The sequence below is a fragment of the Astyanax mexicanus genome, chromosome 18, assembly GCF_023375975.1.
Source record: "Astyanax mexicanus isolate ESR-SI-001 chromosome 18, AstMex3_surface, whole genome shotgun sequence".
NCBI classification, from domain to species: Eukaryota; Metazoa; Chordata; class Actinopteri; order Characiformes; family Acestrorhamphidae; genus Astyanax; species Astyanax mexicanus.
Genome location: NC_064425.1, coordinates 45,136,451 through 45,160,329, shown reverse-complemented (window position 1 = coordinate 45,160,329; position 23,879 = coordinate 45,136,451). Strand labels below are relative to the sequence as shown.

Here is a 23,879-nt window from a genome sequence, read left to right as displayed (position 1 = left end):
CAGAATGACCTAAAGAGTAACTCTGCAAAACAAGCTAATATGAAGTGAATTACCACTGTAAATATTTAGTGTGATTAAACACATCTAATAAAATGAACATGCATAAAATGATCACATCTGTCATAACAAGGTGGTTATAATAGTAATAACATTGTGATAATGAAATTTCCCACGTCACATCTCACTGCTCTTTTTCTTTAACTCAGAATGTATAAATATGCCATTTTTTGTTTTATACTATGACAATTGTCTTCTATCACAATATATTAGCCCCTGAAGCATGATAGTGTATCGTATGGCCACATACTTGTCAGTACACAGCGCTGCATGCTCTGATGGTGTGGTATAGTGAATATGGAAGTTATCACTGATGGTACAGCGGATGCTGAGTCACTGGACGGGTTTTACTCCAGATACAGTGAGTTCAGGTTCATGGTGTTCAGCTCTCCTCGTGACGCAGCACTTTCTCTAGCGTGAGCTCGATCCGTACCTCCTCTGATTGGTTCTCCTCTCTTTCTCCGTGTCGCCGAGGACCTGCAAGCCGTCTGTATTCACTCCATCAATCTCGCTCTCTCCCCAGCCTGCCGGGTACGAGCTCCAGAGAACCACAGCGGAGGAGAACTTAAGAAAATAACCATGCCTCGCACCAGCGAGGTTACATCAACAGAGTAGCTACTCAAGAATAACAGCGTGACAAAAAATAACTTCATTTTTACAGACTAAAGAGCTGCCTTAAAGCGTTTTCAGAGGATATAAAAAAAAAATTCATTCATTTTCTTTATTATTTATGCTTTATTATGGGAGAGTATATGATTGATAAGAGGCTGGTTTATGGGAAAGGCCATTCCTCCTATGGAGCAGCTAAGCTTAGCTATTTATTATTCTACTCAAAATTTGGCTTTTTATGTTATACAATATAAATACAGTGCTGTGAAAAAGTATCCCCCCCCCTTACAGGTTTTTCTTTGTGTTTGCTGATCTGAAAAATTAAAGTAGGATTAAAAACAAAGCAAACATTTTAATATCAGAGAAATAAATATAACCTGAGTAAATATAAATTATAATTTTCTTCTTTATAAAAATCAAATTATAATATTATTTATTAAGGGAAAAAAGAGTATCTAAACCAATCTAGCCCTGTGTGAAAAAGTGTTCACCCCTAAACGTAATAACTTGGTTGTTCCACTCATGGCGGCAACAAATTTTGTGACCTCCTGGATGAGTTGTCCATGCCCTTTTGAAATAATTTCGATAGGCCGATCTCTCCTGGGAAGGTTCACCACTGTTGCATGTTTTCTCCATTTGTGAGCAATAGCTCTTACTGTGTGTCTGCACTTCTGTGGGAGTCCTGCAGTGAGGTATTCTTGAAATATTTGTGCTTTAATTAAATGTTTTGTCACGTCACGAAGAATATCGTTATCGCAAAAGCACCATAAAATATTGTGATATTATTTTAGGGCCATATCGTCCACCTCTAGTCCCCATGATGTGCAGTTGGTGCCCTTTTGCATTTTGTTCCTGCACTTTAAACTGCTTGAGTCTACCACTCAAGCTCAAACCCAACACCAACCCAAAACCCAGAGCCCAGGGAGCAGAACTGTCAGTGTTGAAAAGTTCATGCAGGCCTGGTTTCCTCAGCCAGAAGATCCTGTGATCTCACAGCATCGGCAGTGGAAACGTTGCCTCTGCAGCCGCGGGTCGGCTCTGTCTGAAAGCAAACAAGAAGAAGAGCGGACAGCACGGCGGGGCTGGAGACGAGCACGGCGGTAAACACAGCCCCGGTGCACGGTCCGGCTGACGGCACGCTGCATTCGCTTTAACTGTGCGCAGCCAGCTGAGGGCGGTGTGGATTTAATAAGAGCTCCGGTGGAAAAAAGTGGACATCATTTCACCATTCTCAGTGTTTCACAGGGAAAGTGTGTCATTAAGACCTGATGCCTCACAGCTGAGGCAGCGTGTCCATTTTCCTAGGACTTGAAGGCCGTATCAAAGTGCTGAATCTCCAATGGACGGAAGATTCACTCATGGTTTTGGCAGCACAAGATGGCTTAAAATAAACCGAAATGCTTCCCATAAACATTTACCTCACTCCCCGTCTGATTTCTGGCATCAGATCTGCTCCGGTTTGTTATGTAGCGCGAATTATGACCAAATGCATGACCACAAGTAAGAGTTAGGTCACTGGAAAGTTGGGTCGCTGTTTGTGACCGGGCTTTGGAAGACGTTCGGACGTATTTGATGTCATCTCAACCGAGCCGCGTACAGTTCTGTACATACCAACTTTCAGAACCGACTGTGCCAAAAAAGAGAGAGAAGAGAGAAATCTTTCTCAAAGATCTCAAACAATTACTGCTTCAGAAAAGAGTTTGAGGCTGGCTTTGTTTGCGTTCCTTCTTCAGACGTCATCGAGCGGTAGAGTAAGAAGCTTTGAAGTTTCCTTAAAAGAGTTTTGACTCAGCAGTTGGGTCTCTGAATCTGTGAAAAATAAAAAAAAAAGTCAAAAACTGCCGAGAGCTAGCCAGCTTTACAAAGAAAAGCAGAGCCACAAAACACAGCCCCACTAGGGCTGGGCGGTATGACTAAAAATATAGTATATCATGGTATTTTTATATTGTATTTATTTTATGTGTTTGTATGACTGGGCTTTTATTTCAGTTTGTGACTTACTGTGCTGTTAGAAGTGCATATAATATAAAATAATAATATATACACAATATATGAAGAAATCAGACTTTATTTGCAGAAAAAACAGATAAAGAATGTAAATAATAGATCTTAGAAATAAATACACCAACAACTTTAACACAGCTTCCTTCAAAAAGAATTCTTTAAACTCTATAAATGGACCTAAAATACTCAATGTTTAAGTATTTTTAAAATAGATATTTCTCAAAAGCTCTATTGCACAGGTATGACACAAGTTGAATATCAATTTACAATGTTTTTCTGAAACCATTAGAGGCATTACAGTATTAAAATCAGCCAGAATTCCTCTTTTTCTCCAGTAAATAAATTCAGTTCAGTGTGCATTAAAATTATCCTATAATCCACAGTGTTAATATTTTCGATTGTGCTACTCCAGTCCGTATTTATGTCTATGCTCCAGTCACTGCAGTATGTTAGCTTGTTGTGCTAACTAGCTAGCATTATCTACCGAGCCGTGTGCTTCTTGGTGGCGCTGTTCTACACTGTGTGCTTCTAAACAGTGCTTTGCAGCACCTCTAGTGGTATGGCGGTATGTGAAAAATGCAGTTCTAAATTCCCCTCTGAAATACTGTATAACTGGTATACCACCCAGCACTACAGTGAACTGGGATTAAAAGCGTGAATTCAGCTGTGACTGGAAATATCTGCACTGCTAAACTGTGCTGTACTGAGGAGCACAGCTTTCCACACGTGCTCACGTTTACAAGCACGTGCCCAACCATGTGGATGGAGGCCATGTGTGCAGTTACCTCGTGTTTACTCCCGCCCCTCCTCCTTGCTCTTCTCAGGCAGCAGCAGCCTGTCATTCACACAGACTCAGAGACAGCACTGTGTATCTACTTCTTGTGTCAAGAATCAAAACATAAAATGTTGCAGCATGACGTGTTTGATTTAATTGCCTTAAGTGCCAACACACGTCCTGTGATATGACTATTGCGTATGCACACATTGCGATGACTATGCTTAAACAATATATCGTGCAGCCCTAGAGAAGAATCACTGCTCTTTTTTTGTACTCTTACAGTAATATCAGCTCTTCTTCTCTTATTTAAGCACCGAGGGCTCCGGGGGCCCGGCCGCCGTGCCGCTGTGCCAGACTCCGGCTAATGAAAATGAACAAGCCAGGCTCTGAGTGCAACAATTTCATCATAGTGGACAGAGAACGGCTCTGAAAAACAGAGGAGAGAAATTAATCAAAATACGGCAAAGCGTGGAAACTCAAAGCCTGAAACACAAGCAGCTGGAAGCACTAATGAGAACCAGCCCCAGGTGGTTGCTAAGTGACAGGGGCCAAGCTGCCGGCCCGAAGCCGCGGCGGCCGCCATCCTTCACCTCCCCGGCCTCCTCTCCCCCCGCCACTGCCGCCGCCACTGCCGCCATTCCCTCCCTCCCTCTGTTTCTCTCTCTCTCTCTCTGTTTCTCTCTGGCAGCGGGGCAAGGCGGGTGAGGCAGGGCGGCCCCGAAATGAGAACCAGACCCTTTCAGCCCCAGCGCAGACTCTCCGCGCCCCCGGCTGATTTTTTTCTGTGTCTTACGTTGAGGAAAAAAACAGAGCGTGCTTCAAAAATAGATCGAGGATCGCGTGCCAATGGGGTTTGAAGACTCACTTTTTTTTCCACTCCTTCTAGTCACGCAAGTAGCCTGACGAGACCTTGAAGAGCAAGGCAGGAAAAAAATAACAGAACACAAGAAAGGACAGAAAGAAAAACAGAAGTCCCACTGGAGTTTTTAGGGTTTTTTTTCTCCTCCTCCTCGATTGAGCAGTGAAGCTGCCTCCAGAAGATCTTGCAGTGCCTCCAGAAAGAAAGAGAAGAGCGGCAACAGTAACATGAGTGGCAGCTACAGGAGACTGTACCCAAGAATCCAACCAAAATACCCAAAGCACACTCAAACTGACCCCTTCTCTGGGTTGCTATACTGATTTTTAATCCTTCCTTGGTGTTCTAAAAGCAAAAACATGTGTATTTCAAACCATGATGCCACCTCCACCATGTTTCACGGATTGGGTGGTTTCCTTTCTCCAAACATAGCGTTTTAAAATTTTTCTTTTCCTCAATTGAGTGGTAAAGCTACCTCGTCACATCGCCTTTTTGATTACCGATATTGCAAAAATGTTATCAAATATCATGATATTTACACCCCTAATTCAAGCACCAATGTATGTTGGTACACTTATGCTTCATTCCTGTTTGCACTAAACAGATTAGTTAATGTATATTTTGTGTACCAACCTGACAAACCTGTACTAATAACATATAATATAATAAAATGCAATCTGTATCTTATACCATGTTTTTTACCAGGGTCCACTGCCCTCACTGTTAATGGTTTTCAAAAGGAAAACACACATGACAGCATTACATAAATAAGTAAAATGGAGTTTCAGTCATTGAAGAACGTTATGGGCCACTAGATGATTATTAGAAAAGTAAAAAAAATAGTTATTTTCTGGGCCATCCAATCATTCTAAGATGACTGAATCATTAGAAAATGTGTTTCTCTCTTTAAGTATGAGACATACGACTAGCGTCCGCTCTCTCTCTCTCTCTCTGTTTTTGTCTTTCTCTGCTAAAGCTATTAACTACAGTCGTTATTGTCATTTATATTCTCAAGGCTATGCCAACCCCATTCAGAAAGGGGCACGATAGCTCTCTGGAATGGCTGATGTTTGAATAAAATGTTGCTTTTTAAAATACTTTTTAACATCATGACCGGCCACAAGAAGGCTGTGAAGTCTTCAAAGTGTGCTAATTGAATGAATTAGCATGTTTTCTGCTGTCAAAACTGCAAAAAAAGCAAGACACTGAGGTATAAGACTGAGTTTTTGTGTGATAATCAGTAATAACTACCAAATTTTTGAGGATGTAGAATGTAGTGTAAATTAAAGTGTCAAAAAGACATTCATTATACTCGGTAAACATTTTCAATAAAAAATCCTACACTAATAAGATTAGTGTATATAATCTATACCTTATTCTGTGTTTCTCATACCTGTTCTTCCTCAAAGTCCCCTGCCCTCACTGTTAATGATTTCCCAGCTCCCAACCCACCTGATCCAACTAATCGGCTCATTAACAGCCCATTATTGAGTTCAATTGGGTGTGTTAAAGCAGGAAAAGCACTAAAGTGTGCAGGACATGGGCCTCAATGACCAGGGCTCAGCTCTAAACATTGTAGTGGGAGATGTGTTTAAATATAAAAACTTAACAACTGGAATTAGTTTTCACTTACAGCTTAAATTTAATTTACTAAAACACTTTATAGCATTACTACATAATGGTACAATTTAATTTTTTTTCTTTGAAGAGCTTAAGGGCACCCGTGGACCATGACCTTTTAAGACATACTATCAAATTTATCAAGATCCATAGGGCACATACATTCTTATTTTTTGTTAGGGGAGCATCTTAGAGGGCACCCAATCCCCTTTTCTCTAAAAGATGGGCAGCCAGTGGGGCGATCTGTCTCTTTTCTGCCACTAGAGATGGCACCTTGGACTACGTTTATAAAGCTAAGCTATGTAAACAAAACTGTAATACAAAAAGACTTTCTTTTAAAGTCAGACGAGTGCTGGATGTAAATCTACACATCTGATTTCTCTCCTGGAAACTGTTTATTTGGGTGAGTAATGCACTTCCATTTATTTACAGTAAGCTTAGATGCACAAATTTTTCCAGCACTACGGCTGGAGCATTAGCAGCATTAGCGGCTAACCGCTTCAGCAGTGCTAGCCGGGGTTAGCAGCAGGCTACAGGCAGGTAATACTCCCCTCTGACTTTGCGCTTTGCTTAGCGGCTAATGCTAATGCTACTCCATTCTCAGTGCTGGAGAAACTTTATCAAAACTCCTGTATAACTCTGTACTTCAGCTGAGTGGTCTTACTGCTCCTTAATACCTGATTGGTAAAATTTATACAGATTATATTTTATACTTTTAAACTTTTAATGTGTCAAATTTGTTTTTTTATGGTATTTTTGAAAGTTCTGTTGTACATATATATTTTATTTATATATATTTAATGTTTCAATCCCTTTGATGTTATACATTCTCTGCAACATTGTAAATGAGGGTCACCCTCAATGTTTTTCCCGAGTGAATATAAAGGTTGATTGATTGATTGATTGGTACATTAGGAGCACCTGATTATAAGATTATAAGATCGTTTTTTGGGAAAATTAAAGGATTTTAAGTGCATCTTTTGAGTGCAAAAGATACAGTAGAAGTAATTTTGTAGTGCGATTGTGTTAATTCGGGCTGATTTAGAATCTGACTTTACTTCCACATAGGCCTGGACAATATTTCGATATCGGTATTTATCGCGATAAGAAATGTTTCAATAACGGTGATATCATTTTTGTGATTTATCGATATGTATTATTTACAGACAGGCGTTTTTTAGCGGCGTCAGTTCACTGCAGCCCTGAACATAGCCGGGCTACGTCAGTGCGTGATGACGCAATCATACAGGCACGTAGCCAGCTAGGCTAGGCTAGGCTAAACCTGGGTCGCCTCCTCTCCGCACCGCACCTAAAATCTCCCGCGATGAAGCGAAACCGACCCTAACCGAGCGGATCTCCGCTCCGCACCTAAAACCCGCCCGCCTTGAAGCGAAACCGACCCTAACCGAGCGGATCTCCGCACCTAAAATCCGCCCGCGATGAAACGAAACCGACCCTAACCGAACGGATCTCGGCTGCGCTCCGCTCCGCACCCAAAACCCGCCCGCGATGAAACGAAACCGACCCTAACCGAACGGATCTCGGCTGCGCTCCGCTCCGCACCCAAAACCCGCCCGTGATGAAACGAAACAGACCCTAACCGAACGGATCTCGGCTGCACTCCGCTCCTCTCCGCTCCGCACCTAAAACCTCCCGCGATGAAACGAAACCGACCCTAACCCGCTCGTTTTCATCGCAGGACATTTTAAATGAAGAATGAGCGGATAGTTGAGGGAGGCAGGTCTAATTCAGTGGTTCGACTTTCAAAGGTTTGATAAACTTCAGACTTCAGCTTGCTCCAAATTGTTCTGGAGAGTGGAGCCGACCAGCAACAGTAATACATCCGTTCCTCCACCTCAAGCAGATTCACTACACACAATATCTTCCTTATTCTGGCTAAAACACTTGTAGTTTATGTTGTATCTAAGTTATTTATAGTTTATATAGGTTTGTTTATTTGACAGGGATATCAAGTTCCCTTTATACATATGAAGGCTTTTTCTATTCCCTATTCTGGTTGAAGCACTTTTGTTTTGATCTGTTAAATATGTTTACAAAAGAATAAGAAGCTCTGCCTCTGTTGTAATGTTGTAAAGTTATTTATATTGGTAATATGTATATAGGTTATAGGTTTATGTTTGACAGGGATGTCATGTTTTTATTTTGCTACATGCAAATAAAAGTGAGCATTGATTTATTCTGATAATTTTTTATTTAAAAAGTATTATACAGTTTTTTTGTGAGAGGAGGCTTTAAAGACTTCAATTTAAGATTTCAGACAGTAGTGTACAGATTTCCATTGCAGGGATTCTTAGCAGTTTTTCTGAGGCCTTCAAAGTATTTTATATAGTTTTATATAGTTTATATCGTTATCGAAATTATATCGTATCGACCGAAATTAAGGAATATATCGTGATATAATTTTTTGCCATATCGTCCAGCACTACTTCCACATGGTTCGAGTGATTTGACAGAGCTCTTTAGCCGCAGCAAACAAAAAGCATTTGAGCAGAGGAGATCAATGAGGCAAGAACTGTGTTCCCTGAGCCGGTCTTTACTGTTGATGTTAAAACCATATGCTGCAGAGCCTGAGCTCACAGCCGCTCGCTCGCCTGTGTTTGCAGATGTGCAGCTAGACTGCAGAATCGCACTCTGAGGACCGGACCTCTCTAACTTTAGCTAAACAGCGAATCTCAGCGAGGAACTGGAATGAACGGTCGCTCTGAAACCGTGAACGCTGCGCCCGGTCCTGCGTCCCTCACACCTCACCTGCTGGTGACAGCGCTGTACAGGAACAGGCGGTCATTACTGAGCGCGCTCAGAACCTGCATTAGCTCGCAGGGCTTGGGTTACATATCCCCACATGACACAGGATAGCCAGTGTTGACTCAGACCACTCTGACTTCAGCTTTGACGTTCATCATCAAGCTGGAGAGTTCATGCCAGCAGATGATGTAATATTTAAACAAAAACTAAAAATTTCAGTGTCTTCTCTTACCTGACCTAATATAACCCAACACACTAACCAATTACAGGTGCATCTCAAAAAAAAATTGAATATTGTTCAAAAGTTAGTTTATTTCAGTAATTTAGTTCAAAATGTGAAACTCGTAGTATATATGATTAGATATTATTAAACACAGAGTAATCTGTTATTGATAACTAGAAAGTTTGAATATTAAATAAGTCCTACAGGTACTTTTGGCAGTGTGGGCAGTGTGCCAAGTCCTGCTGGAAAATGAAATCTGCATCTCCATAAAAGTTTTCAGCAGTTTAGTTACCAATGAAGGATTGCTCACTCATTAAACGACTGCATAGCCAACCAAAGGTAGCCTCAGTAGACTATATTAGTCCATAATAATGTTTATAGAGTTAAGGGTGGGGGAAATAGTATGCATTTATTATGCAAATAAATTTCAGGTATTAATAGGAGAGATGTGACTTTTGTGTAGCATACTAAGAAATGTTGAGTAGCAGTTCAGTTTAGGCAATATTGGGGCTATGATTAGGAGATCGCTGATTCAAATCCCGGTCATGCAGCTTGCCATCAGCTGCTGGAGCCCCAATAGAACACAGTTGTCCTTGCTCTCTCTGGGTGGGTACAGTACAGTAGATGGCGCTCTCTCTTTCCCCTCATCACTCCTAGGGTGATGTGGATCAGCACAAGGCTGCGTCTGTGAGCTGATGTATCAGAACCACAGGGTCGCTGCACTTTCCTCCGAGCGTTAGCGCTGTGATGCTACTCGGCAATGCTACAGCATCAGCAGCAGCTTAAAAAGAGGCGGAGTCTGACTTGAAGTGTCGGAGGAGGCGTGTGCTAGTCTTCACTACCCTCCTGGTGTTGAAGCATTACTAGTGATGGAGGGAGAAAATGCAATATGGAGTAAACTCTACTCTTTTTGATAGTATGATGAGCTGATATGGTGGGATCTGGTCTGGAAATGGTTGGATTAAATTTATATTTCAGTCTGGAACAGGATCCAGTGTTGATCTCCATGACCGGGGCATCATTTCCATTTCAAAGTACTCACTTAATCATTAACATTTCACAGGTCCAGAGTGGTCTGTTCTGTGTTCCGTGAATGAATTAGCTTTTTCAGTGCTCTGGTGCTACGATGATTCATTTCATGACTGATTATGAAGCTCCTGAATAATGATGGTACTTGTGGAATGATTTGGCTTTTCAGTCTAACCCCACTGTAAGTGGACGCCACATAATACATCCTCCTAAAATCCATTAGGTCCAGGCACTAAACAAGTGGCGTTTCTTAATGTTACATGTTGCTGGATGTGTTTATTGCCAGATTTGGCAAAAAACAAGGCCAATAATGTCATGGTTACTCTTGCAGTATTGTAGTATTGCACCAATTTTAAAGCTCCAAAGTGCATTAGTTTATTTTTTACCAACCTGTTTCTTCCAATACCTTCAGGTTGGAGAGCTTGGTTCTGTGTAAGTCAATAGTTCAGAATGTGAAACTCCTATATATTTTATAGATGTATATCACAAACGTTACTTTATTTCAGTAACTTAGTTCAAAATGTGAAACTTATATAGGAGAATGATCTATTTTAAGCGTTTATTTTTTTATTGTTGATTATGGATTACAGCCAATAAAAAAACAAAAATCAGTGTCTTAAAAAACTAGAATATTATATAAAACCAGTTGGTACTTTTGGCAGTGTGGGCAGTGTGCCAAGATGGGTATGGACGGCAGACTGTTGTCAGTGTTTTAATCAGTCAGTGGAGCACCTGTATTTCCTGCTGCCAACATAACACGGCAGAAACTTACCTGAACACACCTCACTTTTAGACCACCACACCTATTGATGCAGATTTATTTCTAAACTCCAACACTATTTTATTGGCTTACTGGAAACATTTAAATTATTTAAAATTTTCTTAGTCCACGCTTTGTGAATGTTGAAAACCGCTAGTCCCTAATAAGGTTTATGTCTCTGTCGTATAATTACATCATTCAACTATACTTTATTTAATATACTATTGCATCTCAAAAAATTTGAAGATCATTAAAAAGTTTTTATTTCAATAATTTAGTTTAAAATGTGAAACTTATATACGAGAGTGATCTATTTTAAACGTTTTATTTTATTGTTTTATTTATTTTTGATGATTATGAAGCTTACAGCCAGTGAAAACCCAAAAACCAGTGTGTCAGAAAATAAGAATGTTATTTAAGACCAATTGGTACTTTTTGCAGTGGGCAACGTGCCAAGTCCTGCTGGAAAATGAAATCTTCAAGATTTTCCTGATGATCCAGTGCAGATCAGGTTTGTGTATACAGCGCTGCACAGTAGAATAGTGCATCACCTAGGGCTGGGGCGACGCGTCGACATAATCGACGTCATCGATTACGAAAATACATCGATTTGCATAACGCGCGTCGACGCGTCGTAAACATGGCGGTGCCTGTGGAGAGCATGGACTCCGGAGAGCGATCTCCAGCTACAAAAAAACGCCAGCGGGCATCTAAAGTTTGGGAGCATTTCACGCAAAAGGGCAACAATGTGGTCCTCTGCCATATGTGCAAAATGGGGATGGTCTATCACAGTAGCACAACTGCTATGCAGGAGCACTTGAAGCGCAAACATCCAGGAGCACTATGTCAACAGAGTCACACAGTAAGTTACCGTTTACATCAGGGTCTCCGCGGGTGTTCTTAAAAAGACTTAAGGCTGTCTACCAAAGGTTTTAAACCTGCCACAGGCAGAAATTATACATTTTTGGTTTATATTTGTGCATGGCATTTCGCAGTTTCCAGAAACAGCATTATTCATAAGTTCAGGTGTTTAGCTAAGCTAGCTGCCTTAAGTTATTTTAGCTAGAGCCGTCGGCGCTGCGGTGTTACACCGTTTTCTGTCACCGTCGGAATTTTGTGACCAGTGCTCACGGTTATGAGCGTTCATTGGCTCAGAAGCTTTCTATACCTACACCTTACCCTCAGCCCTAAACTGAACCGTTTTGGCCAGTCGGGGTAAACATTAGAAACGAACACGTTTCGAATCGGCCAGTGCACCGGTCTGCTGAGAACTACTTGCCAGTGGTCACAAAATCTAGCGGTCACAGAAAACAACACACGGAGGTGGTGTATGGGAGCTTATCCATTTTTAGCGTTATAGATCTAAACAACGTGTTGTACATGTAAGTGATTATAAGTGTGGGGTTTGGTTTAGTAGGCTTGTGTTGTTGTTGTTGTTGTTATTATATATAAATATAGTAATTTATCGTTTGCTTTAAAACGTAAAATAATAGTTATTTAAATATGTTTCACAATAAATAGATTAGTTGACTAATCGAAAAAAATAATCGTTAGAATAATCGTTTAAAAAATAATCGTTAGGGACAGCCCTAGCATCACCAGTATACCAACTATCCCTCAGTTGCACAGGCACAGTGCAGGTCAGTGTATAAGAAGTTCTGTCCGAGGTTTTTTCGGTCTGTATGATCTGGTCTTGCCTTGTTCTTCTTTTCTGACGTTTCTAAACGACAGTTCAGACAGAAGAAAGCTGGATTTTGGTGGAAGTGCTTTGATATCTTTTTATATCCTCGGCTGCTCTGTAAGCATCAATTAGCTTCAGCCTCAGATCCCCAGACAGCTACTTACAGAAGAGCAGGGTTTCATGAGTCAGATCATTTATGATGCTCTGGGATTGTCATCAGCTGACCTTTTCTAATGACAATATTTAACTAGTTCTAACAAGTTAATTACAGCCTAATGGGTCACTCTGACTACAGAGACTTTACATCTGGAAGGGTGTGCACTCGTGCCACCATTACTGTTCTAGTTTTAAGGTGTTCAATATATTTCTGTTGGGACTTTTTGTCCAGAATAGCTTCTTCTCCTGGATTTGCTAAAATGAATGATTATTATACACTTTTAATACCCTAATTTGATGTTTTGCCTACTTGATTAGAAAGTTTAAGCATTCAGAATGTCACCATATTATATATTACCATTTCACCTCATCCTCAACTCCCCAAAACATCCTGACGGTATTTTATGGAGCTCCATATAATTCCAGATATTCCATATTCCAGATATTGTTGTTATTTAAATGTTCTTAATACATTGAAGTAACCACAATTAATTTTCACTTTGTTTGGGTTAAGATTACCTAAATTGAAGACTTCAGACACACAAAAAATATCATTTTAAAGAACATTTCTTAGTATGTTACACAAAAAGTACATCTTTCTTATTGGCCCCTGACATCCTTTATGTGCCTAATTTTAATTTACATAAAGACCCCAAACATACAAAGTACATATGGTCAAGAGTACATTGTCAAGAATAATTTATAGTATTAGAATGTATATATTTATGCCAAAACTTATTAAACTGTAATATACACTGTAGTTTATTTACAGTAAATTACACAAAAATATCACCATAATTCATTCAGAGATTGAAGAAAAAAGTTCACAATATTATTATAATACAATATAGCACACTCCTACTGGAGATGTGCAATCTGAATCCGTTTGTTATTCAGTTCGTGTTTTTACCCCTCGCTCACGCCGGCGCTCCAGTGTATTCACACAGCCCACGTTACTGATCCATCCAACCAGCAGCTTCAAAGGTCAGATGCCTTCTGCCTTTTCAGATGATTAGAACTGATTAGATATGGTCGGATTTTGCCTTCCAGTGAAAATGAGGCCCTGATTCAATTTAGAAGAAAAACAGAGGAGTGGAGAATGTTAACATCAACCAACTGTAGAACGTCCTTCAGCTGAGACCTTCCACAAAAAAACAAGCTCGCTGAGCAGATCAACCTTGAGAAGATTCGGAAAATGGTGCAAAACATATATTAGCCTCATTATTGACTTATTATTAGCATACCTGTCAAGTCTCCCGTTTTGGCCGGGAAACTACCGTATTTTACTCCTCTTTCCCGCCGTCCTCCCGTATTAATATTTTCCCGTAAATTTCCCGTATTATATTAAAATTAAAAAAACTTTATTATTGAGGAGACAGGGCACTGACCGATCTGTGTCTCTTAACCAATCGTGGTGCCGGTTCAAGGAGAAAGTCTCGCCTTTCAGGAGAAACAGCCAATCAGCTTGCTGGTTTCGCGGAGCGCAGAGGTATATCAGATTCTGATAATCTAAATTTAGTGTGTAAGTGGTTCACATGTGGTTATTTTAGATTTCTTGTAAACCTGTCTTAAAATGTAAGGAATACTAAATCTTGGTTGGGCTGGTGGGACGACTTTAAGCGGACGGAGGAAAATATCCCTTATTTTTAAATATAAAACTTGACAGGTATGTATTAGTGATTACATCACTTTAATCAATTAATAAACGGAGAAATGCAAGAAAAACTGTAGTTAGAGGTCACTTATTTATGAGTCACGATTCATGATTATGAATACATTTTTCATTGGCGTAGTAACCGGGGAGGGAGGATGAATATAGAAATAGGTTGATTTGACCCCCCAAAAAATGATGCCGCAGAAAATAAACTTTTATTTTGAAAGCATGCCAAAATCTGCACCCCTCCATGAAAAGCACCACCTCTCAGGAGCGTGTTTCTAATTAAAGTTAGCTAAAGCAATTATCTCCTCATTTATCAGGAAGATGATGCGTACGCGCTGCTGAGAGAGGGTGCTTTTCCTGGCGGGGGTGCTGAATTCAGCACAACACCAGCTTTACGTGTGAGATCAGTGATAACTAAAATATACTGCAATAAATACGACTTTTGGGTAAAGTCTTTTTCTGCTGGGTTATCTAACGTTGAACTGTGTTCAGAAAATATTTTTCAATTGCAGTTTTGAAATTGCTTTTTCTTTAAAAAACAGGAAAAATTTGATTTTTTAAATTATTTTAATTAATGCAAAAATGTGTTCTGTATCAAGTCTTTGACCATATTTTATTTTCAGTCTAGTTGAGACTTTATTATTTAATAAAAGGTTTGTTAACTAATGTCTCAATTCATTATTAGTTAACATATTCTTAAGCATAAAAATGGACATTATTGAAAATATATATTTTTAATATCTTAACTAGTGTCAGTTAATAATTAGTAAAGACATTACTTAACCATTTAACAATGTTTATTACTGTCAGAAGTTCTGTTATTTGTGTTCATGTGTTAATGTTTAACTTTATATATCATATGTATATAATTCAGACATTGCATGCATGATTCTTATTAACAAAAGTACATTTTATTTTTTTTAAGATTAACTGTAATTCCGCAAATGTTGTTCTAAGTCACTATAGGATGGGCTTTGATTAATTTTAGCAAAATTAGGCACTTTGAGAGATACAGTACACGTGTACTCTGGTACTTCTGGTTTGGATGTGTGTGGAAATGGTGATAAGAAAAGTTCAGAGAGATATGATTACCATTTACAGAGAACAGCAGCAGCTATTAAATCACTGACCTTTAGATTATAGAGTACAGCGGCCGGACCGATACCGGGCTACATCATAGCATCTAATGCAGCAACATCATTCACACATTCAAAGGGCAGCAAGTCATGAACTTTATAGTAGTGATCTTTACAGGAAACACGACTCAAATCAATGTAAACAAGTGTACATTTATTTTCCTAGAAACAGCATAGAGAAATGGCACATCCTGAATTTCACAGTTAATTGGATTCAGACATTGCTTTGCTTAAGCAACGGCACACATGGAGCGATCGGCCACTGACTGTAAATAAACGCAGCACTGGCAGGAAGGCAGAGCGATAATTTACACACCGACTCACACAAACATCATTCATTACACTGCATTAATAAAGAAAAGAGGCTTCAATTTCTCATTTTCTACTGACCAACATTAAGCTGAAACATTCTTATTTAAGAAAGGCTTTCTATAGACAGAATCAAGTTTACTTACTGTAATGAGCAGCTAGGCTAACAGCTAGTAGGCACAAATAGGACTGAACAATGCATTAAACATATACATATACAGCTCTGGAAAAAAAAATACTACTTAAAAATTATGAGTTTCTTTGATTTTACCAATTTTACAAGCTGAACTGCTTGAATTTTTGCACCAGGAGTAAAGCAGCATAAAGTTATCCAAAAGCAGTGTGTAAGACTGGTGGAGGAGAACATGATGCCAAGATGCATAAAAACTGTGATTAAAAACCAACCAGGGTTATTCCACCAAATATTGATTATTTCTGAACTCTTAAAACTTTATGAATATGAACTTGTTTTCTTTGCATTATTTGCGTATACTTGCATTATGTTAATTCAGCCATTTCTCATTTTCTGTAAATAAATGCTCTAAATGAGAATATTTTTATTTGGAATTTGGAAGAAATGTTGTCTGTAGTTTATAGAATAAAACTGAAGTGGTCTCTCATTGTTCCAGAGCTGTATATATTAGAGCCCTGTGATTTGACAAAACAAATGTCGTGGAAATGGCATTTTTAAGGTCCTACGATGTTGAATAAATGGATTGATTTGAAGCTTAAAATTGATTTTAGTTGGCGGTGTTCAAAACAACATGAAAATGAGGGAAAAAAACTTAATTAGGGAAATAAAACTGATTTTATAGGGCCCTAAATGTCTTTTGAAATGTTATCTTTAAGAAATATACACTAGTCCAGAATATAGGACCTTCTTATTGTATTTACTTTCTAGCTCTGCCCCATTCAACTCATGTGGTTTGTTTAGACACATTTTGATGCACTTAAATTTTTTACCTGTGTGAAAACAAACCAAACCAAGGAGAAAACGCTCCAAGTTTACAAGCTCTTTAACTGTTTTATACCAGAACAAATTAACTACATGTGTAAAAAAGCCTAAATGAAGAAAAATTAACTCAATTGGGGAAATAAAACAGCTTTCATAAGGCCCAACAAACTTTTTTTTTTTTTTTTTTTTTTTTTTTTTTTTACATCCCCCAAAGAATTCATTCAGTGCTCCAACAAAAAAAAATCAATATTTATACATACAGACTGAACAATGCACTGGAAAGCAATGGCATATCCAAAGTCCTATGATTCCTTTAATGCAAAGAATATGGACAGAATTATGGAATTTATGGAGCTTAAAACAGATTTCAGACATAACGGACATAACAAATAGGACAAAATTAAACAGGAAAATAAAAAAAATAAACAGGAATGCCCCAAAATGCATCAATCAAAATTATTTGACAGAAAAAAGCATGTTCGGTGAGAAAAACAATAATTATTTGGCATAAATTGTTTTTATAACATGCAGTGAAGTGAGGTGCGCTTTGTTACTTCAGAAAATGTGTTGGTAAATTTATATTAAGTCATATTTTGCTTTTCTGGGATGTTAAAGTTCTGTGTTCAAAAAAAAAATAGTTTTGGAATTGCTTTTTCTTAAAAAAAAAAAAAAAATTAGGAAATATTTAGATTTTTAAACTATTTTAATTAATGCAATAGTGAACAAAAGTGGCAAAATGTGTTCTGTGTTCTGTATTTAGTCTTTGACCATATTTGTTTTTGTTTGCTTGGTTTTGGCCCCAAAAAAAAATATTTTGGTGCATTCTTTAAACATTAGGAAAAATATTTTAAGTAACACTTTACAATAAGAGTGCATTACTTACAGAATATCTCAACTACTTATTAACTGAAACTAGTTTAGACTTTACATTTACGTTATATTTAACAATGTCCCAATTCATTATTAGTTTATTAGTATTCTTAAGCATTAAAATTGAGTTTATATATTATATTAGAATATAGTTTAACTATATCCTAACTAGTGTCTGTTAATAATTAGTTGAGACATCATATAACCATTCAAAAATGTTTTATTACTGTCATTTATATTATTTGTGTCCCTTTGTTGTAAAGTGTTTAACTTTAGAAAATATTAGGCTACGTTCACATTACAAGGCTGAAGTGGTTTAAATCTGATTTTTTGCTCAATTCAGCTCAGATCAGATTTTTTTCATGGCTGTTTTGAACATGCCAAATCTGATTTTTATTTATTTTGTGAGGTGTTTCAGGAACAGATTCGCTCACATTACGCACAGATACAGATCACTTATATTTACAGTGAATGTGAACCGAAAAGATGGACAAATCTGATCTAAGCAAAAAATTGGATTTGAGCAATGTGGTTTGTAATGTGAACGTAGCTTTAAAAAGAATTATGAAGAGTATAGTCTTCATTCTATACTCCAACAGGAAATCACTGTGTATACATAAATACTGTATATACATATGGACCTTCAATTTTTTTTAAAACATCATGTAAAGAAAAAAAAAAGTACAATGATGAGAACAAAAAGTTAAATAAAATAAAAATTCTACTGGAATTACAGGAATTACTGGAATCCACCCACAGCTTACAAGCATCTGAACAAAAGGCACAACAACCATCTGTGTGTTTTTAGAGTTAATACTGCGAACATGGTAACATTTTATCCGTACTGTTCATGGTCATATTCTTCATTAAAAAGGCAGAAGTAATGGGCAACACACATCACTCACAAACAATGAATTAAGAGAAGTGAAAAGCATATTCAGTACATTCATTTTACTAGAAAGGCAGGTTTTCTAAACTGTATGCTGCCTCCGTACTTCATACCGAGCAGCACTTGTCTTTATTTTATATTTAGTATTTGAATGCTACAGTAAGTAAACACTGAAAAGTAGAGTAAAACATGATGATGGAAGGCTTGGCTAGAGCAGTCATACAATTTTTCATTTCTAGTTAATATTGTTTGCTAAAAAAATCAACCCCTTTACATTTTTTACTACAAATATTTTGTACCATTTGATTTTGGACATTTCTGGTTATTGACTAGATTGGAAGGGTAGATAAAACAGGGATGTTCTAAATCCTTTGACGTAGAATGGCAATTATTGGGGCTTTAAGAGCAAACAACTAAGGTTGTTTTTACACCTGGAGTTTTTGTTCTGGTTAAATCAGTCTTTGGTTTGTTTTCACACTTGATCTGATTTAGTTTTTTTAGGCTGGTGTGAATGCACTTTTTTGTAGCAGTTTGTTTGTGTGGCGAACTGGATCCAATCTCGATTTGATCAAACTGTTCTGATGTACTCCACAAGTTTGAGATAAACAGTATTAACTGTGTTTAAAATATAAGTTCCTTGAGTAACTTTTAGTGGTTTTGAAGTTTTTACCTGTTCAGCAAGACTTTAAGATGCTTTGAGGAACTTTTAATGAAAAGATTTCCTATAAAAATATTATTAAAAGCACCTTTTAATTGGTTCCTCCACAGTTTCAAATAGAACCGTAAGAGTTTGGCTAATGTTTTTGTTTAATTTGGTATTGCTCAGACTTTTACTGCAGCTATGAACACATGCCATCTCTGTTCCATGGTAAACTTTAACAATACATACTTACTGTACTGTATTTTTTGCACTGTAAGGCGCACTATCAATAAATGTCTATTTTCATACATAAGGTGCGTCGTATTTTAAGGCAGATAATGCCACACTAGTAAGGAACATGGGTTTTGCCATGTTTTCCTGATAATTCAGCAGGTCTCTCCGCTGGGTGGTGAATAAGTTATGTAAAGCCAAGCTACGTGAACAAAACTGTTACTTAAATTCTTAAAAAAAAAAAAAAAAAAAACACTTTTCTTTTATAGTCAAACGAGTGCTGAATGTTAATCTACACAGATTTCTCTCCTGAAAACCTTATCTCCTTGTTTGGGTGAGTAAAGCGTTTCCATTTATTTACAGTAAGCTTAGATTTCCATATTTCCACTAAGGCTAGGTGCAGCAGCATTAAACTAAAACTCTTGTTTGACGCTGTACTGCTACTCCTACAGTACTGCTACTTAATATCTGACTGGTAAAATTCATTCAATTAATGATTTTTGGGGAAAATTATAGTGCGAAATATACGATATTTACTTTTTTTTTTTTCTTGCTCTGCCCCAGGCAGCTCTGTATAATAAGCAAAAAGAATGTTCTCTTTAATTTAGCTCAAATACTCGATGTGAATCTCCGGACAGCAAGAATTAGGACACATGTCCTTGAGGCTGTAAAGCTGTGAAGCATTAATGAGTATGATCATATTTAGGAGCTACGTTTTGTGTTTTTGTGTTTTGTTGGTTATCCTGTCTCTAGCCTGGTTAGATACTGTATGTGTGCCCACAGTTCGAGAGGAGGAGAGCAGCATGTACAAAGATACATTAGAGCACTGTTAAGTTTCTCTTATTATTTTTCTGTGATAAAATACTTCATAGTCTATTACATCTGACTAACTGACTGTAAAAAAGAGTTTTTTTCTTATAAATACTGATAGACGATAAAAGTTATTTATAAGATTGATGAGAAGTAAGAGCTTCATTTTGAACACCATTAGAACCATTAGAACACCTCTTGTTACAAACGTACTATTACAGTTGCTTATATACAAATAAAAAAAAATGTATAACAGTTTAATCAGGGGTTATAACAACCTTATGACATGAGTAATGCCATTTCCTAGTCGAAGAAAAAAACAATAACACAACAAATACCAGTACAAAAATATATAATACAAAAGTGTTCTCCTTTTCTAAAAAACATTGACATCAAACTTTAGCTCTCGTATTGAATGTGCAAATGCAGGCGACAGAACAAGACTCTTGCTCTTGCCTTAAAGTCATATTTGTGGAGAAATAGATCGAGAGAGAGCTTTCCATGTCTTTTTTTATATGGTGATTGAACCACAGCATCCTTGGCTCTCTGGCCAGCCAGTGAGGCAACATGACCTTTCGCATGACAGTCAGACAGTCATGCAGGACATGTATGAGGTCCTGAGTCAGGTTGGATGCTTTAGAAACAGTACAAGATGTTCGTTTATCATTTAAGGACTTAAATTCTGAGCTCCGTCTCCTCGCCATGCTCTACAGAGTGTTCAGACGAGCTGATGATGGAGGCAGATGGGCCTTGGCTGACCCCGAACGGAGAGATGCCCGGGGAACGGGCAGCGAGGGGGGAAAGCGAGGGGGAGAAACTGGGAGACATGGCGACTGAAGAGACAGAGCCGTCATGGCTGATGGGAGATCGTTTTAAGGAGGACAGGTGGGGAAGTGTTCGTCCCACAGCGGGTTTTGGAAGGACAGTTTTAGCTCCGGGGTGAGCTACAGACGTTATGAGAGGAGGGGGGTCAATTCTTGGTTTGGGATCTGCCTTTGCTTTAGGCTGAAAAGGCCGACGAGAGTTAACGGGCGCGTTCTCGTCCTTTAACCGAGCGATTTCCGTGAAGACGTTAGCCAACGGCTGGAACTGAGGGCACCAGTTAAGAAGGTAATCCCAGTTGTAGCTGCCCCTCAGTTCCTCATCGCTGGCCACGATTGCGGTCAGAGAACCATCCACCATCGGTTTTCCATCCTCTGGGAAGGTATAGTCTTTCGGCTGTGAGATATTAAGTCCTCTTCCTACCCCGAGATATCCGCCACCTTCATCCCGGTACACTGGAGTCTGGCCTGCCAACAGTGTCCCACTTAAGCTTCCCATCTTCTTTCCTTTGAACCACTGGTGCGCATCCATGGTTCCTGGTTCTCCAGAGATGTCCGAGAGTTGGTCAGCATCTTGCTGGATCCCGGAATCAGGTCCACGGGCCGCTATGTGTTCTTGCATGGAAGATGAAATACTTGAGACGCGTGGATACTCGTTGATCATACGGATCTCGTCATCTTCTGCCGCCTCGGCCTCAGCTGAGCCTCGTCCACTGGAATGGGAAGGGTCCAATGATCCGCCTCTTGTGTAGGGCCCTCCTTCACCCCGACTCTGGTCTGGAGCGTACCCAGGGAGAGCTTGGTGGTAGAGTTTTTCACTTCCATGAACTTTGGGTTCATCAAGAGCTTCTAGGACCGTGCCAGAGTTCATCATTCTAGCATGAGCCTCTTGGTACTTCTTTCTTCGGGATCGGAAAAGGAAGAGCACCAGAGCAGTTACGATCAATACTACTATAGCTACTAAGGAAGCAGCGATGACGCTAGCTAAAAGCATGTTCATGTCTGAATTTAAACTAAAGGAAGTGTGGGTGACATCAATTGAAACCTGGGCAGTGGCGACACGGGAGCTTTCCAAAGGACTATGTGCTTTTACTTCTAGAGTCATCTGGCGAGTTTCCCTCTTGGAACGGCTCACGTGCCGACTATAAGCGTCCATCTTCAGGGTCACAACCCCTGTGGAGACGTTGACTTCAAAGTATGGGGAAGTTTCAGAGAGAGTGTACAGGACAATTCCGTCCACACCTCCATCCTCATCATTGGCAAGAACTTGGCCAATGCTCTGCCCCTTCTTTGCGCCCTCGGGGATATTGAAGGTAAATTGTGAGCTTGTGAAAACTGGGTCATACTCATCTTCTCCGGTCACATACACCTGAACGGTAGCTGTTGCAGAGTAATTGCCTGCATCCATTGCAACGGCAATGAAGTTAAATTTGTTCATCTTCTCAAAGTCAAAACTGTAGCGTGTCGTGACCTCTCCAGAGGTCTGGTTGACCAGGAACGACTCTTTGCCATTTCCCGATTTATCCACCATGTAATATCTCAGCTGCCCAAACGCCCCTGCATCCTGATCGATGGCGTGCAGCATGGTGACGAGGGTGTTCTGAGGCCGGTTTTCGTGAATGCTTGCCGTCAGCGTTTTTAGAGGGAAAAAAGGTCGATTGTCGTTGATGTCTTTGACCGCTACGGTAACCGGAGCTAGTGCGAAGCGTCCCTGACCGTCCGAGGCTTGAACGATCAGGGTGTGAGTGGACTGCCACTCGCTATCCAAAGATCTTCGAAGACGAAGAGCGCCAGTCCACTGGTCTAAAGAGAAGAGTTCACTCTCATCTCCAGAACTGATGGAGTACTGCACCTCTCCATTAGGCGAGGAGTCTGGATCTAGAGCAGACAATCGTAGGATTTCCTTGCCAGTCTCTGCACCTTCGCTAAGGACTACGTTGTACTCCGCTCTACTGAAGGCTGGAGCGTTGTCGTTAGTATCCATTACTGTGATTAGGACAGGAACACTTGAGCTTTGTTGGGGAACTCCACGATCGGAAGCCACAATTGTGAGATTGTAGTTAGGCACAAGTTCAAAATCAAGCTTCTCAGCCAAGATTAGGGTTCCAACAATCTGAAATCCACGGCCCTCGATGAAGCGAACACTACTTTCAATCTGGAAAGCGTTGCCGATGTTTCCACTTGCAATGGCAAAGTCAAATCCACAGTTATCCCGTGATAAGTCCCCATCAACGGCTTCTAGGGTGATGACTGTGGATCCAGGGAGTTCATCCTCTGAAACAGCAGCTCTGTATTCCGTTTGGTGGAACTCGGGTGCATTATCGTTGACATCAGTAACATGTACTTGTATGGTTGTGAGGGAAGTCAGAGGTGGAGTTCCACCATCACGAGCCTCAATCACCACCAGGAAGGAAGGATGGTCGGAATCAAACTCTGCCTTTTGATTGATGAATAGTGTCCCTGTACAAAGAGGAAAAAAAATCATAATCATACTGAGCAAAATCATATTTTTTTAGTGATATTTCATGTACACAATTATGACTACCTCCTTGTTTCTACACTCTATCCATTTATTCAGCTCAAGTGACCATATAAGAGACTTTGTATTTCTATAATAACAGACTGTAGTTGTGTATCTGTTTCTCTGTATACTTTATTACTCTCCTCCTTTCACCCTGTTCTTCAATACTCAGAACTCACAAGATATAAACCCCCCACAGAACAGATACAGCAGTGCTGCTGGAGATTTTAAACACTGTTAAATCTCTTACTGTCCTCCACTCTATTACACACTCCTACCTACAGCTGAAACACCTTGTAGATAAAGTAAAATCAGAGACAGAAGATCTGAATCTGATGAACTACAGGATGATGAAGACTAAACTGTGCACCAACAGTGTCCACAGGACGCTGCCCTAGGATGTTGTTGGTAGACTATTCTCAGTCAAGCAGTGAAGTAGTGCTGAGCCGTTACGGCCTAAAAAGTTTTTGATTTTACCATATTAAAAACCTCTGGAAT

The 23,879-nt window shown here is 39.3% G+C and overlaps 1 protein-coding gene and 1 long non-coding RNA gene across 4 annotated transcripts in view; one reads left to right on the top strand and one right to left on the bottom strand.

The window, feature by feature from the left end:
• Nucleotides 1-23,879, top strand: part of LOC111192164 (uncharacterized) — a 60,435-nt gene that overhangs the window by 16,908 nt on the left and 19,648 nt on the right. The window lies entirely within an intron of this gene.
• Nucleotides 15,469-23,879, bottom strand: part of dchs1a (dachsous cadherin-related 1a) — a 168,708-nt gene continuing 160,297 nt past the window's right edge. Inside the window, exon 21 of the mRNA XM_015608193.3 lies at nucleotides 15,469-23,320. Coding sequence (XP_015463679.3) covers nucleotides 20,715-23,320 — 2,606 coding nt within the window. The 3' untranslated portion in view covers nucleotides 15,469-20,714. The remainder of the gene's footprint in view (nucleotides 23,321-23,879) is intronic.